At 37.8% G+C, this 15372-nt stretch overlaps 1 protein-coding gene across 1 annotated transcript in view; it reads left to right on the forward strand.

Moving 5' to 3' along the window:
- The first annotated feature begins 11266 nt into the window (after positions 1 to 11266).
- The window catches only part of SQUA1 (MADS-box transcription factor 14), a 33531-nt gene continuing 29425 nt past the window's right edge, over positions 11267 to 15372 (forward strand). The window contains 1 exon segment of the mRNA NM_001303592.1: positions 11267 to 11590. Within this exon segment, the coding sequence (NP_001290521.1) occupies positions 11406 to 11590 (185 nt within the window). The 5' untranslated portion in view covers positions 11267 to 11405.

The raw sequence follows: 15372 nt of genomic DNA on the forward strand, positions 1-15372 counted from the left end.
TAGCTATATATATATATATATATATATATATATATATATATATATATATATATAGGTGTTGACCTTCTGGGGATCACTCGTTGGACCGCTACTTTGTCTGCCCTCATCTTTTTCTGCACGCAATCAGAGTGAGCCAAAATCTATCCTCCTGCTGTAAACCGTAGAGGAAGATTACGATCTGATATTATCTGCACAACTGATATGGTCAACTCCAACTTCTGTAGGTTTGGATCGAGACTAGTATTAAATGGTAAGGGAACGCAAACGCAAGGCTTTTCCCAGCTCACATGGCTTCGAACTGGCATGCGTTCTGGTCTAAACCTATTGATTTATTTTAGGCCAGTATATATATATATATATATATATATAGCCTACTTTTGATTTGATTGACAGATGTTCGCTACGGAGGAAACAAAAGGAATGCTTACGTTACTTCCGATCCATACTTGCAGTTCTTCGAGATAGAAAAATACTTCACCGCATCACTGTTATCGCCGCTTCAGTCCTCGTGTAAGGGCCATTTAACCTCTATATATATGAACCCGGTAAAGAATCTTTCTTCTTCTTTCCCTCCAATAGAAGAAAGGAAAAAGGGAAAAAAGAGGAAGAAGAAAGTGCTCATAGATCAAGAGATTAAAAGTGAAGGATAAGATAAGATTTGATTCTCTTGGGAGTATGGTTTTGGGGGAGGTATTTGCTTGTTTTAGCAAGAAATCTATCTACATTTGGAGCATGGGAGCATCAAGTTCTACCAACTTGTGCGGCCTTGGTTCCACCTGAAGTCTCTGAATTAATTTGGATGCTGGTTAAAGAGTGGATAACATGAAAAGGTCACCAGCCAAACATCAACCTAAGATTTATTCGGTCAACAGGTGAAAAAGGTATCTAACCAGGTCATTCCAAGAGGAACGTATCCAAAGTTATTTCACTTTTTCACAACTTTATCCTACCAAACAATAAATAAAGTTATATATTCACTGCTTAGCTGGTTAGAAGATGAATATATATGGTCAAAGTTATTCAAAGAGTGGTCAGCTATCAGAGACCCGAACGTAAACCCATTTTTGGATGCCGGTTTGGGAGTGGAACATAGGACCGTCCAGCTACCTGGCCAGCGAAAGACCACAAAAATAAAAAGATGTGAGTAGTCATATCCGCTCAACGGGCCGAAAGGGTAAAGAATAAGGTTAAAGATGGTTGAGAGAGAGGGTGAAAATAACTTTAACCACCTCTCCAACCACTATTTTCTCAGCCACTTTTACACCTGGTTGGTGTCTTTTACTGTTTCTTTTATTTTTTTTTGGGGGGGGGTGGGGTTATTATCATTCCTTTTCTTTTTGCAAGATGACGTTATTCATTTCTTCACTTTAGCAAGATGACATTAATGGCAGGCAATTAGTACCAACCAAAGAGCGAATAATTTTATCTCTCTCTGGTTTGCTGGTCAAGGTGCGAACGTCAATGACTGAAGTTATCTAGAGGCGATTAATTAACCATTTAGCATCCAAAACACAGGCTCGCTAAGATGTTTTTTTAAGCAATCGAATGTCTTTTTCTTTAACATTTTACAAAGGCATGGAATTCGAAGAGTTTGTATATCTTCTGATTCTTTTTACTTTCAAGGAGGGAGGGAGAAAGATAGGGAGAAATAGTACAACAACAACCTACAACCACAGAATGTGATAACAAAACTATGGAGATGGGGAAATAAGTATCTTATCTTGGATGTCCTTCGCACAATCATGCTTTGTTTTGATGGTCAGCCAATTAGGTTCCAGCAATATGAATCCCTCCCTCCTTTTCCGCAAGTTGTGCAAAGAGCCAACTGATCGCGACTGCCACAAAAAACATGTTTTCTTACGTAGCTAGCAACATTGCTATTGCCAATGTAAAAAAAAATTAAAGAACTCTAGTTATCCAAAGGACTCCGTTTACCAATCAAAAAATCCGAACGTTACTGTGCAAGGCTAGAATAAAACAATTATAAGTCATCTCAAAGCCGACAACCCTACACCACTGGCTGGATTTATAGACTACTGTTGCTTAACTTATGCGGCTGCACACGTACTTGCTAGGAGAGTGACTTGGACCATGAAGATGAAAGCAAAAATAATCAAGAAAAGCTACCGCACATAAATATGAAACATATTTTTTTCTAGATACTTTGAAGTAATGCAATTTATGGGCTTCTAGACCGTTTTGCATTTTATGTAGTACAAGATATTCTTGTCACATATTATTATTATCATCTATGTTTGTTCTTTGGGTGAGAATAATAGGCCGGAGCGCTCCTAGATTTAATATTAGAACACAAGCTCTAGCATCTCGAGCGAATGCATTTCGATTAATAGAGCCTACGTGGTCTTATTTTCTTTTTATTTTCAAATGTCAAAGTTTCTAGCAGTGAAGAACAAGCGTTTGGTTTACTACATCTACATCCGAACAAAGGTTGATGTCATTGTAGACTTCCCAATCAAAGGCTTGTCTTAAAGTTTGGACAAGGAGCTTCGAAAGTCAAAACCTATCCCTTTAATAATGAGACAAATTCTCCATTGAAAAGATAAAAATGTTAAACTATGAATAACAAGAAATGATTCTGCAAATTTATGTTCTTCATATTAGATTCAAGCCATTATATTATTACATTCTTGCCTCTTTAGTAGAAGAGAGCATAGGCACTAATAGGGCTAGGAGTTGTGGTCCATCATTGCTGTCTGGTTATGAAGGAATAGATGAAGGCAATAACTTGTAAAGAACTGCCCTTGTACTTCACTTTGTGCCGCATTGACCAATTTTTACCGCACAAATTATCTGAAAAAATTACTCACTTCTGAGATGATAGATTTTTTGTGATTGACCTTATCTGAGCACGGGGGACGGAAGGGGTGGGGGGGCTGGGGGTAAAAAGGAAGGAAAAGACGGCCACATCAGAGCTGGCCTACATGTCAGTGGACAAAACCTTGCTTTGCAAAAGGGTGGGGCCAGAAACGCCACGTTTCGCCACCGCATGGCGCAGGCGTTCTTTGGTCACAATCAATGATTAAAAGGGTACATTTATTTACCCTTGCCGACGATCTCCACGTTAAAAGCTCATTCCTCGTAAACCAAACCATGCGCACTGCATCATGCGTATGGTATCGTTTCAGGATATCCAAGAAAGATAAGTTTTCTACATGCTTTTGATACACCACCCAGAAAATGAAAACAAAAAAAAAAAACTATGATATTTTGAACCATAAAATTTTCATTTTTTTCCCCTGCTTTCTTTCTTTTTTTTGGGAATAATATGGAAAATCCAATGATCTTTAAGTGTTCTCGTTAGACTTTTCTTTGCTCGCACATTTACGGGTACTGTAATTGTGACGGCCCAACCCATGTAAGAATCCAAACGAACAAAAAAAAAAAAAAAAAGAAAAACAGGGCTTCTTCCTCCTCTCGTCGGCTCTCAATCGGAGTCGGAGACGGGTTCCCTTCGGCTCTATTTAAGGAGGAGAACCCTCCTTTCTCCTCTCATCGAGAAATCCTGGGGCAAAACGGCGGCAATCGCCGAAAATGCCTCACGGAGATCCATCGCTGTGCCGTCCAATTTCTCGCCGGAAAAGCTTCGCCGGCGACGGAGGTAAGCCTCCTCCTCTTCCTCTCTTCTCCCCCTTCCTTCCCGTGCCGATGTGCACGCTCGCCGGCGACAGGAGTCGTCGGATTTTATTGCGAAAGAATTTTCTTTTTTTGCTGTTTTGCCGTCGCCGGTGGTCACCGCCGACCACCGGTTTGGCCCTCTTCTTATCGGCGAGTCACCCCCTCCTGCCGACGGCCGCCCCACGCCGGTTGCGCCGCCGGCCGGCCACCCAACGAGGGGACCTCAAGGTCCCCTGTTTCAGCCCAAAAGAAGCCCACGGGAAAGAAGAAAAGAAGAAGAAGAAAGAAGAAGGAAAAGAAAAGAAAAAGAAAAGAAAAAGAAGGAAAAGAAAAGAAAAAGAAAAAGAAAAGAAAAAGGAAAAGGAAAAAAAAAGAAGAAAGATGAAAAATAAAATGATAATAATATAATAATAATAAATAAGATTTTCTCCTCTCTCTTCCGTGAAGGAAAAAAAAGAAAAAAAGAGAGAGAGAAAAGAAAAGAAAAGAAAAATCATTAAATTAATTAATAAATAATGATATAAATAATAAAATATGAGAAAAAGAGTTTCTCTCTCTTTCCTCTCTCTCTTCAGCCTGAACTAGTATTTTCTCTCTCTAGAATCCTCTCTCTAGATTATTTTTCTCTCCTAAGATTTTTAATTTTGAGAAGAATGATGATGAATTTAAATGATTCTCGTAATGGATTTTTGATCTGTGATCGTCGGACGATACACCGACATCCACTTTGATCAGATCAGGTATTTTTAGATTTTATTTCTCATGATCTTATTGAATTATCCACATGATAATTTTAGCATGATTTGATCTGATCGATCAGAATTTGTTGAATCATATTGTCTGAAGAATTCAAGATGAGTTTTCTCTCTCTAAAATTTTCTCTCTCTAGAATTTTCTCTCTAAAATATTCTCTCTCTAAAAAAAGATTAGTGAATGAAGAAATTTCTTTTAATAAGTCTGATCTGATTCTAATGAAGAATCCTGATCCATGATTGTCAGACAGCGTACTGGCATCCACCTTGATCAGACCATGAATCTTTAGATTTGATCATCCATGATCCCGATCTAGTCATGACTTGATTTGATCATGTTGATTTCACCAATCAAGATATTGAATCAATCGTAATGTTGGATTGTGTCACCTGATCAATTCGAATTATACCTCATGAATTCTCTCTCCTCTGATTGTCTCTCTCTACTTGATTTTATGAAATCGATGAAGAAACCTCGGTCCTATCACTTCAAATCCGATTTGATCTGATAGTCAAACTTTGGATCATTTAGGTCATAATTAGATTTTGATTAGATAAAATTAGATGATCGGACCCAATCTAAACCGTTGAAATATGGTATTCGTATTCTTTCTAATTATTGAAATTGATTCTGTATAGGATTGTGGATGTTTGATCATGAAATATTGCGATATGATCTACGAACAGAATTTTTTGGAAGAAAATTTATAGAATTATGTGGATTTATTGGAGTGCGTTCGAGGTAAGTAATGTTTCACTTTTTTTAGATTTATCGACAAATTATAATGTATTTTTCTGACATGATTTGTGAAACGATGCATGAATTGGATGAATAGTATTTTGCTATGAAAATATCTTATTTGAAATGTTATGATGAAGCATGATTGAACATATTGATTTCATGATGCATTATATTGATTGATTTCGATATTACATGATTATATATTTTATTATCGAAATTAGAATATGAAATATGATTTATGAAGAATTATGATATAAGAAACATTATGAATTGACAACCTGACTATGTAAAGGACCCCGCCAATGGGGGCATATACGTTGGCAATTGATTGTCCTGAGGGTTTATGTCGCCAGCGAGACCAGCGACATGTCGTCAGAGAGACCAGCGACAAACCACCAGCGAGACCAGCGGTTCCAAAGGACATGGCTGCCAGATGATTCGCAGCCTACCGCAAGCAGATACGCGGTATTATGACCCTGCCACAGAAAAAATATGGTCATAGCTCATGGTTGACGAAAAAAATTGAAGAACAAAAGAAATTGAAATCTTGAAAGAAACTTGAAATTTCGAAAAAGAAATGAATTTGGCATGAATTATATTGCATAATTGAAATTGATTTCGAATTGATGAACTCTATATGCTTATTTTCTATAAATGATTATTTACTTATATGCCTGATGAAATCTGTTGAAAAGTGATCATTGCTTACTGGGCTGTCTAGCTCATTACCTCTTATTTTACTGTTTTTACAGATGTTGAGGAATTAAGATGATACAAGATATGAATAGAAGAGTGATCAAAAGCAGAATCTTCGTACTTTTATTTTAGGTTGAAATACTTATTGAATTTGATGCAAAGCCTTTGAATTGTTGTTGAATTTATTGAGATATTAAAGAAAAAAAAAATTTAGGTCATTATATTTTAGATTTTAATTGTTGACTAATTATTTCGCTGTTGTTTTAGGATAGTATGATAAGATGCCTTGCATGCTTATGGAAAGAGTTTTCTATGAGTATGCGGCGGTTGCCATGACCCTCGATTCAAAATCTCGGGTCGGGGGCGTGACAGTAATAGTTGTGATCTGGTTATGGGATTCAAGCAGAATAAGGATAAATTTATGCAGATTTTTCTTGGTGAGCTTGTCATATGTTGTTGACCTTTTCTCTGTATTATTCGATCTAATATACATGTCAAAATTTTTCTATAAACATAAAGAGATTAACTATTTGATTAGTGTGGTATGATAATGTAGTCATGTGCTCACTTTATAACCTCAAGTCATTTCGTTGGAAGCTATCTTAATTAAGCCTTCGATCATTCCTAAGAAGGACATCTTTGCATGAGAAAGGAAAGGTCCAAAAGTGTTAAGGCTTTGTTTGCATGTTGGGAGGTGAATTATGTTGCTGTTTGACTTTCCTATTGGCAGTATGTCTTCTACCAGAGCCGTGGTGAATGGGCTACTAACTTTCCTTTTGATGTAATTCTGAATGTCTAGGTCAATTCTCCCAAACCTCACATGAACATTTGTAATACGAGAGCATCTATCGTTTCTCTTCTAAGTTGTGGGATGGTAATTTTTATTTTTATTTTTTACATTGCTTCTAAGTTGTGTCAAGACCCAAACTTTAGGGAGACATAGTGCTATGCCTTAGAGCCATCAACTAGGCTGCTATGTGGAGACCTGTGTGAGCATGTGTTTAACTAGTCTCACATTAATTATGCACTAGGTAGATTTTGGGTGTCTATATAGGATTAAAGAATTTAAATAATAACTTCCAGCTAGCCTTTTTGGGTAAGATCATGGGTTGCTATAAATGATATGAGAGCAGCTCCGTCCTATGGTCTATGTGAACTAAGAATATTGTAGTACGGGCTCATTTGGGCTAATCATGAATTGATTATCAATTTTATAATTGGTTGAATGAATTTGGATCTTTAACCTGACAAAAATGCCATGATCAAAATGGAGTGAGCATGCAAGGATCCATACAAATATGTGTTTCATCTCATACCGACTATGTATCCGATAAATCTGAAAACCTATTCAAGTTCAAAGAACCTAAGTAATATATTCTGCACACCTTTTTGAGTGAGGCCGCAGATCATTAGATAGAGCTTGCTTAGCCTTTTAAAATAGAGAAAAAAAGAAAGACAAATATTTAATGCTTTTGTCATGCTTTTCACGACATCTCCAAGGGGGGAACAGCATGCTATATACAAATAATTTTGCTGCCTCTCTTGTTTGTTTATTAATACTATCTAGTTAGGATTGGCAAGTCATATCTTAAATTGTTGCCTAGATAGTTTGCATGTATATAGTATCTACATCAGGACATAATACAAATTTGCTATGTCTGTGTTCTACAAATTGTAAGGGCGTTATGCTGGTTCCCTTGTTTTAAGTAATGGTCAATGACTATTATTTATGGGGAACAGTAATTTTCTATTCTATCCCAAAAAGTACAACTTTTGCTTGTGAAAATGCAGAACAGTTCAATGTCTACTAAAAGATAATGTGAAAGTCTCGAGGCAGGATTAATTTGTACCAGCTGCGAAAAAGTAGAGCCATGCTTTATTTATTTCTTTAGAGACAAGCAATGGCAGCATGGGCTCCTCTAAAGCATTTGTTCCCTTTAAAATGGATCAGACTATGCCATCCGGAACAAACCGGGATGATATAACAACTATCCATCTAATGCGCTCCCTTTTAATCACGCATGCACAGCGCACATGCTGAATGCTAGTATATTTGTAATTCATGTCAACTCATGATTAAGAAATCAAATGCATGCCATCCAATCACATCGTGTTAGTGGGTGATTGAACATATATATGCTTGGACCCACTCAACTTTTGAGTCTACTTCAAATAAGGAGGGGTAGTTTAATTGAAAGGATGGAACGGCAACATTATTCCACATCTAAATGGCCACATGATCCATTAGTGTTAGATAAGAGTTTGTATTATTCCAAGCTTCATAATTCTCTAGGAGACTAGGACGACTCCTTGTGTTTCGTTTTCTTCCCTCCTATAGATTCTCGATCTCTGAGTGAAAGAGAACATGATGCTGGGAAAATAGCTAAAAGGAGTGAAACCATGATTAGGAATCTAAATGACTGCAGGATATCACGTCCGGGGCTGCGCGAGTATCGGATACAACCTTCTATTTGTGTAACAACAATCCACATCAAGCTTCAGACGTTTCAGCATTATTTTTTTAATCTTTTTAAACTTTCCCTCTTAGAGAATCCTAAAACAAACATAACGAAAACGACTTGGTTTGAAAGAAATGATCTAAGAAAGGAAGTAGGTTATAATTCTAGCCAATCTTTGTTCGTATGACAGCGATATCTAGTATTATCCACTGCGGATGCCAAAATTACAACGATGTCCTCGTACGTACCATATTCTTTTCCTTCTTTCCTGGAATGCTCACTAAAATGGCACTATTGCCCTCGTACTCCCTACACGTCCTTCCCATCTTTCTAGGTGAGTAGGGCACGTAGGTCCGTGGAATCCTGCGCGTGAGGTCTATTTCGGGAAATGAATTCATACGGGTCTACCCCCACTCGTACGTAGCACCCAGTAACCATTGGATTCTTGGGTACCAATCGGAACTGTTGTGTAATAGAGGGAACGTTTGTCTGATAAAAACAAATGACAAGTTTATGTCTTGACATATCAAATGGGTACGTAGCGAAGGGTCCCCACCACACAGCGTTTGGTCATATTGTCAGTTTGTTATTCTTCCCTGAGGTCGGCCCGTTTAGTACTGTTTGTTGAAAAAAATATTTTTGAGTGAGTGCAGTGCCGTGCGGCTTTCTTTTTACCCACGTCAACTAGGTTAGTTTAATATTTGTTGGAAGCAATATTTTTTGAGTTGCTGTGATGCGATATGTGGCATTCTTTGTGCCCACGTAAACTATTCTCCTGCCACATAGCAAGGGATTGATGTAAGTTGAAGGTTAATTGCCCGTTGATTCATTATGAATCTGCCAGGTTAATAATTGTAGATTTATTTTTTTTTTTTTGGTAAAAGTTAATAATTGTAGAATTGACGAACATTTGGTGTGTGGAAAAATGGTGCCCGGAAATAGTTTTCTTTTGATTAATTACAAGTAGTGCATGTTTTGTGCGCATGAAAAATTTTCTTCTGACTACTTCAAGGACTATCGTAACTTGCGAAAATTGGTGCAATACGAGATGGTTAAATATTGAGATTCCTAAAAAAGAAAAAGAAAAAAAAGGTTAAATATGGAGCTGCCAATCTAATTAATAGTACAACAACTTATAAAATTTTTTACTTTTATTATTTTTTTTTTCTGCATCAACTGGTTACTCAAACCATTGCGTCTCTTTACTTTCCAGCAACGCCTCGTACACATTTCCCGCTTTACCTGGAGGAGACTACGAGATGTTGGGTGATTGACCGGGCCGGGTAGAAATACCTTGCAGGCTCCATTAAATCACCAGTCTTTTCGCAACACAGGGTGATTGTTTCTCCTTTTTCTCCCCCTTTTTCTGCCTTACGGAGTTACGGATTTTATCAAGCTTAGAAGAAGGTAAGGGGATTACAAAGAACGAAGAAAACAAGAGAAGTAGAAGATAAAAACATAAACTAGAGAACTCAATTCTAATTTTGCTGCACTCTCCGCAGAAACCATCCTTCAACATCAAATCCCGGACGTCGCTACTCATGTCATCTTGTGGAAACGTTGCTTGGGCCTGAAGCACCAGCGACATCCTTAACAATTAATGTCTTAATATTTCCTAATGGATCCATCGAAAAGAGCCTGTTAATTTATAGTTGCTGAAGACTACTGTTTGTTTCCATCCAAATATAGTTCCCAACACAAAGATACAGTAAGCATATCCCACCCTTTCCATCGACTCTCTCTGATCCATCTGCTTCTCTAGCTTCCATAGACTTTGCGAATGGCCCTGGTTCTGTGTCTTATCTTAAGTAGAAACCAGAAGATCTAAATCCTTGAGATCGCGTTGCAGTTGATAAATAAATGCTCTGCAGATTCCTATTCTTTCTTTATTATTATTTTTTTTTCTGATGGAAAAAGAGAGGAAGCTAACTACTTCTCCTCAACTTTATTCTGTAAGATATAAAACCCGTACCAGAGTAAAATATCAAACACGAAGAATCGAGATGCATGAGAGTACAAGGAAGAAAGAGCCCTTATGCACTCTTTTTTGCTTTGCCATCACAAAGATTCCTCAGCTAGAAGTCTTGTGAAAGATCGAGAAGGTGAAAATTTCGTTCAACGAAACCTGATACCAGGCTCATTTCAAAGAAGATTTAATTTTTCAGAGGCACCATGAAGAATACATACTTTATATCCAAGGTTCACTTTGAAAGATTGGATTTTTTTTTTTTTTTTTTATTCCAAACCAGAACACTTGTTCACTTCTTCTCAAATTTAGGCTTGCCTTGGCGAGGTCCGGTGTATTAATTAATCACAAGTGTTGTACGATGTCCGTGCTAAAATAGACGGGTTTCAATGTTATCACGTGAAACTTTCCAACCACGTGATATCGTGTACGTCCCTTGTGAATCATGACCATTGCGTAACACGCGAGTGGCTGTGATTGATAGATAGGAATCCCACCCGGATTGGATAGTCCAGTTAAAGCTGAACATGAGACCCCACCATGCAGACGTTTTATAAGAAATCTCTTAAACGGAGCTGCGCAATTCTGGTAAATGTCATATTTCGTAATATTGTTGAAACAAAGGGGCGACTCTTTCCGCAGCTATCAACCGCAGGCCCTGGCTACAGCCTGTATTACCACCGCGCCGTCATCAAAATTAATACTAAGAGGATAAAAAGAAATCGAATATAATAACAAATTAAAAATGGGAAAGAGGTCGATTCGTACGATGAGACCGCAACCTAACTCGGGCGCTGGGGGCCTGTCTTCCCTGTCTCTCCTCTCCTTGCCACGACACCAAACCTTTTAACGACGTCAGTCCTCCTTCCACCAATCACAGATCGACAACTTATTCCCGAAACCGCCCGGTTTTCCAATACCGCCTATCGCTTCCCCACACACACTCTCTCTCCTCTCTCTCCCCTTCCCTTCTTAGTGGGCTCCTGCCCCCTCCCTCCCTAACACAAACCCTAATCGGAAAACCCATTTTTTTGTTCTCCTCTCTCTCTCTCTCTCTCTCTCTCTTCTTCCTCCATATTCCATACTCTGATAATTCTTCTCCTTTCCCGCGCTCGCGTCGGCGGTGTTTGAGGAGAGAAGAAGAGAAGGGAAGGATGGGGAGAGGGAGGGTGCAGCTGAGGCGGATCGAGAACAAGATAAACCGGCAGGTGACGTTCTCGAAGCGCCGGTCGGGGCTCCTGAAGAAAGCCCACGAGATCTCCGTCCTCTGCGACGCCGAGGTCGCCCTCATCATCTTCTCGACCAAGGGCAAGCTCTACGAGTACGCCACCGACTCCTGGTAACGATCTCTCCTTTTTATCTCTCTTTTGTTGCTTGGGTGAAACTTGAATTTCGATTCCATTTTAGGGATGGAAGCTGCGAGAGTACCAACAGACTTAGTTCTATAGGATTTACGCTATCTTTCTTTTGATTTTTATTTTTTGTTGCGCTGCAAGACGATATAAGTTAATCTCGGTACATTATCCCATCAGATCTACGAATTTGGCAATCATCTCCTCAGATTTCTTTAACTGAATGCTGATTTTTGCTTGTTTTTTTGGTTTCCAGGTAACAAACTGGGAGTAACCGACATACTTATTTAGTATATTAATTTGTATAATTTTCTTGTTTCTAAGTAGAGTTGAAGAAATTCCACAAAAAAAAAAAAATCAGAAATCTAGGATGGCGTCTGTTCGTATTTATTCTGATCTGGGTTGGACTGCACTCGGCCGTCGAGAGTTTTCTGAAAGCAGACGCTCCTTTCGGTGTGTACGAGATGAATCCCAAGCTATCACATGAGGATCACGTTACCACTCTTGTGCAGGTCTGTGAGCTTATTATTTCTATTATTAGAAGTATCGAACAACTTCCACCGAGTCGGTCGGTGACGTCGGAAATTGATCTACTTCTCTCCTTCTTCTCCTCCTTTTTCTTTTTATTTTCTTTTTTTTCACTGGTAGTGTTTTGCACTCCATTGATTGATAAAAGAAGCCAGGATCAGCAAGTTCCCAAAAAATGTGGTGATTAATGTTCTTCCCTTTGGTTTGTGATCCGTCATGCTTGTCTTACCTTTTCACAAGCCATCACTTATCTGTTCTTTATCTTCGTGGAAACCTGAACAACGAACCCAGATGCTTGAATTGGTCTGAATAACCAAGTCATAATTTCTACATTTTCGTAGAATCACAAGAACAGCAAGGATCACAGCAACTTTAGAACTCCATAGTTCAGCATGTGCTAGTGGGGAAGCAAAAAGCTTTTCACGTTTTCACCAGCCAATTTCCCGAACTCCGTTACAAATAGGAATCTCCTTTCTGTTTTTCAGCTCATTATTTCTTGTTTCTCCCCGTATGTTGTTGTTTCTTTCGCGGGTTGCAATATTTTCAAGCCAGAAACTTGGAGAAATGGAGGAAAACATAAAGTTTGTGCCCTCTACTGCCCTTCGGATCATACGTTCAAAGAAATCATAAAAGAAAAAAACTATGAAATGATGTCCATTGAGGCGCTAAAAGTTATCCACGAGCGTCATCATTATGATCTTTTAATAGCTGTTACGTCCATTAACGACTAGGTGGATGGTTTTGTTTTGGTAGCAGATTAGGTGGATAGTTTGGTTCGCACTAGATTTGCGTTAATTAGCACGCACGCGCGCACACACGTGCCGACAGTACAGTGCCCCAGGATGACTGATACATTGTGCACATTTGGACCTGTTACGTTGGTGTAGATTGTTAATCTTTCCGTATGTGCACATTTGGACCTGTGGGATGACAGTGCTGAACTTGGCTTTTAGCCTTAGTTTAGAAATGCGAAATTAATTTAGTTGGGATCTGACAACCGGAAAATTATTTCCATTGGACATATTTGCAGAAAGTTTGAGCTAGACACTGAATTTTTTTTTTTTTTTTGGGAAAGGAGGTCAAACAGTTTCAGCAGCATCTTGATTGCTTATAGTTGCTTGGTTAGAATTAACTTTGTACGGCACTTTCCTTTTGTTCCTTTTTCCTGATATGTGTATATAACTCTCAGAGCATGATTATTGCAACCTTTATGTGGAGTGGAGTTGTAGAATTCCCACAATCTCATCATAGTCTGTCTAACTGCCTTGTCTTACAATTTATTAGTTGTCTTGTAGTCCCTTTTCATTTAAATTTTTTTACGAAGCACTGTAACTCATATGTGGTTGGTATTCATGATCTTTTGATGTTGATATTATAATGGTCGAGTTTTGGATTTATGTAATTTTCATCATAATTTGCAAGAAGCAAGACTATCTTGTAAGTTCCGCCCTTGGATAATATCATATGAGCATTATAATATCCTATTTGGTAGGAAGTCAGGCTATTGCATCCTTTTACCTATCTTTTTTCTCTAATGTTTTTTATGACCGAACAGTATCTGTCGATCATATATGTGTTATAATAGAAGAAATATCTTGCCGCAACTTGGATGTGATCTAAACTACATAGAATGACATTTTATTAAGCAATAGTATATATTCATGGACATTTCTCCTTCATAAAGTGGGGGAACTATTCGCTTCCTCCTCCTTCCATTAGAAAATAATGAGCAATAATATATAATGACATTTGTTCATTTTTTACATTATTCTGATATTTTCTTCATGTTTTTATATGGAGGAAGAGAATGAAGAGAACACTACTCTAGCTTACTGTATTGTACAATACTTCATGTCATAATTTCATATAAAGCTATACCAATATGTTTTCCATTTTTTTAATTTGTGGGTCTATGTATGGACTAATATTCATTAGGTATGGAACCTCGCCGATTATCTTTATTTGGCTTTATGTTGGTGTAACCTATATTTCAGGTTAACCTTCATGGGCCTTAGGAAAAGCTTTAAAAGCTTTCATTGTAATCTTGCTATTATTTATTAAGGTGTCTGCAGAATGTGTAAAGTACCTGATAGGATTATTGGAGTATGACAAACTCTGATAAGCTTTTGATGCCGATGGTAAGAACCGAAAAGGACCTATGTGATTTTAGTCATTAAATTTTTGTTTCAGAAAGTGAAGATAAGGGATTTCATGGGTTTCTTATATTTGTTTCAGAAAGTGAAGATAAGGGATTTCATGGGTTTCTTATTGGTATAAAATTTAACATTAGCTAAGATCTTATTTCACGTAGGAGGTCCAAGTTTAAGTAAACAAACTCAGCTGAGTACTTCCATAGCTCAATTTTTGTTTATCTTGGAGCCTTTACCTTTCTTATTTTCCAATTCTGGATTGTTGTTTATTATCAATTCTAGTCATACTTATCTAGGGTTAGAAAGGGAAGTGATAGTTGAGTAGATCAAAGTTACTTCTAGAACTTGCTTGCTTTATGGAAAATGAGGTTATAAACGGACACTTATTCTGGTACATGCATTGGGCTCTTGACTTTTTCCTCCTCTACACTATGAACTCGATGCATTTTTAGTTGGTCATTTTTTTTTTTTTTGGCTATCCAGTCCTGCTTTTTGGTGTTTCTCTTTTGAAACTATTGATCTCAACATTTAGGTGGATTTGTTGAGGTGAGCCGGGGGATTGCCTTTGAGATGATGCATGATTTAAGTTGCATGCATGGAAAGCAATGTGAACTGGAAGGTTTGCCATTGCGTTGGCTTAACGATAGCGATAGATTTGACCCTGAATAAAAATTCTGTGAAGACATTAGGAACTAAAAGGAGCCATCTAATCAATGGTTAAGATCGGTTGATTCTATGCATGTGTGATATCCTAGTTTTTACTAGTAGCATCATGAATAGATCGATTATTAATTTACTAATAAGAAGTCTGTTAATCCTCTTAGAATGATCAATCCAGGATTGCTCTATAGCAATTGTGTTAGCGTCATTTGGAATTTGTATGCCATGTGTGATGTCTTTTGATCAAACTTCTGAGTCATGCTTGCTTTCTCTTCAAATCAAACTTCTTGTATATCTTCCAGCAATTTTTTTTTTGATGATATCAATCTCTTGTTGTTGAGCCCTCTTAGAACAATCGTCATCATTAGATGCTTTCTGCAAATCCTTTGGGATGCAAACATCGAGGTTTTTCCTTTCTTAAAATTTTTGTA

This window comes from Elaeis guineensis, chromosome 2 (genome assembly GCF_000442705.2).
Source record: "Elaeis guineensis isolate ETL-2024a chromosome 2, EG11, whole genome shotgun sequence".
Taxonomy (NCBI): Eukaryota; Viridiplantae; Streptophyta; class Magnoliopsida; order Arecales; family Arecaceae; genus Elaeis; species Elaeis guineensis.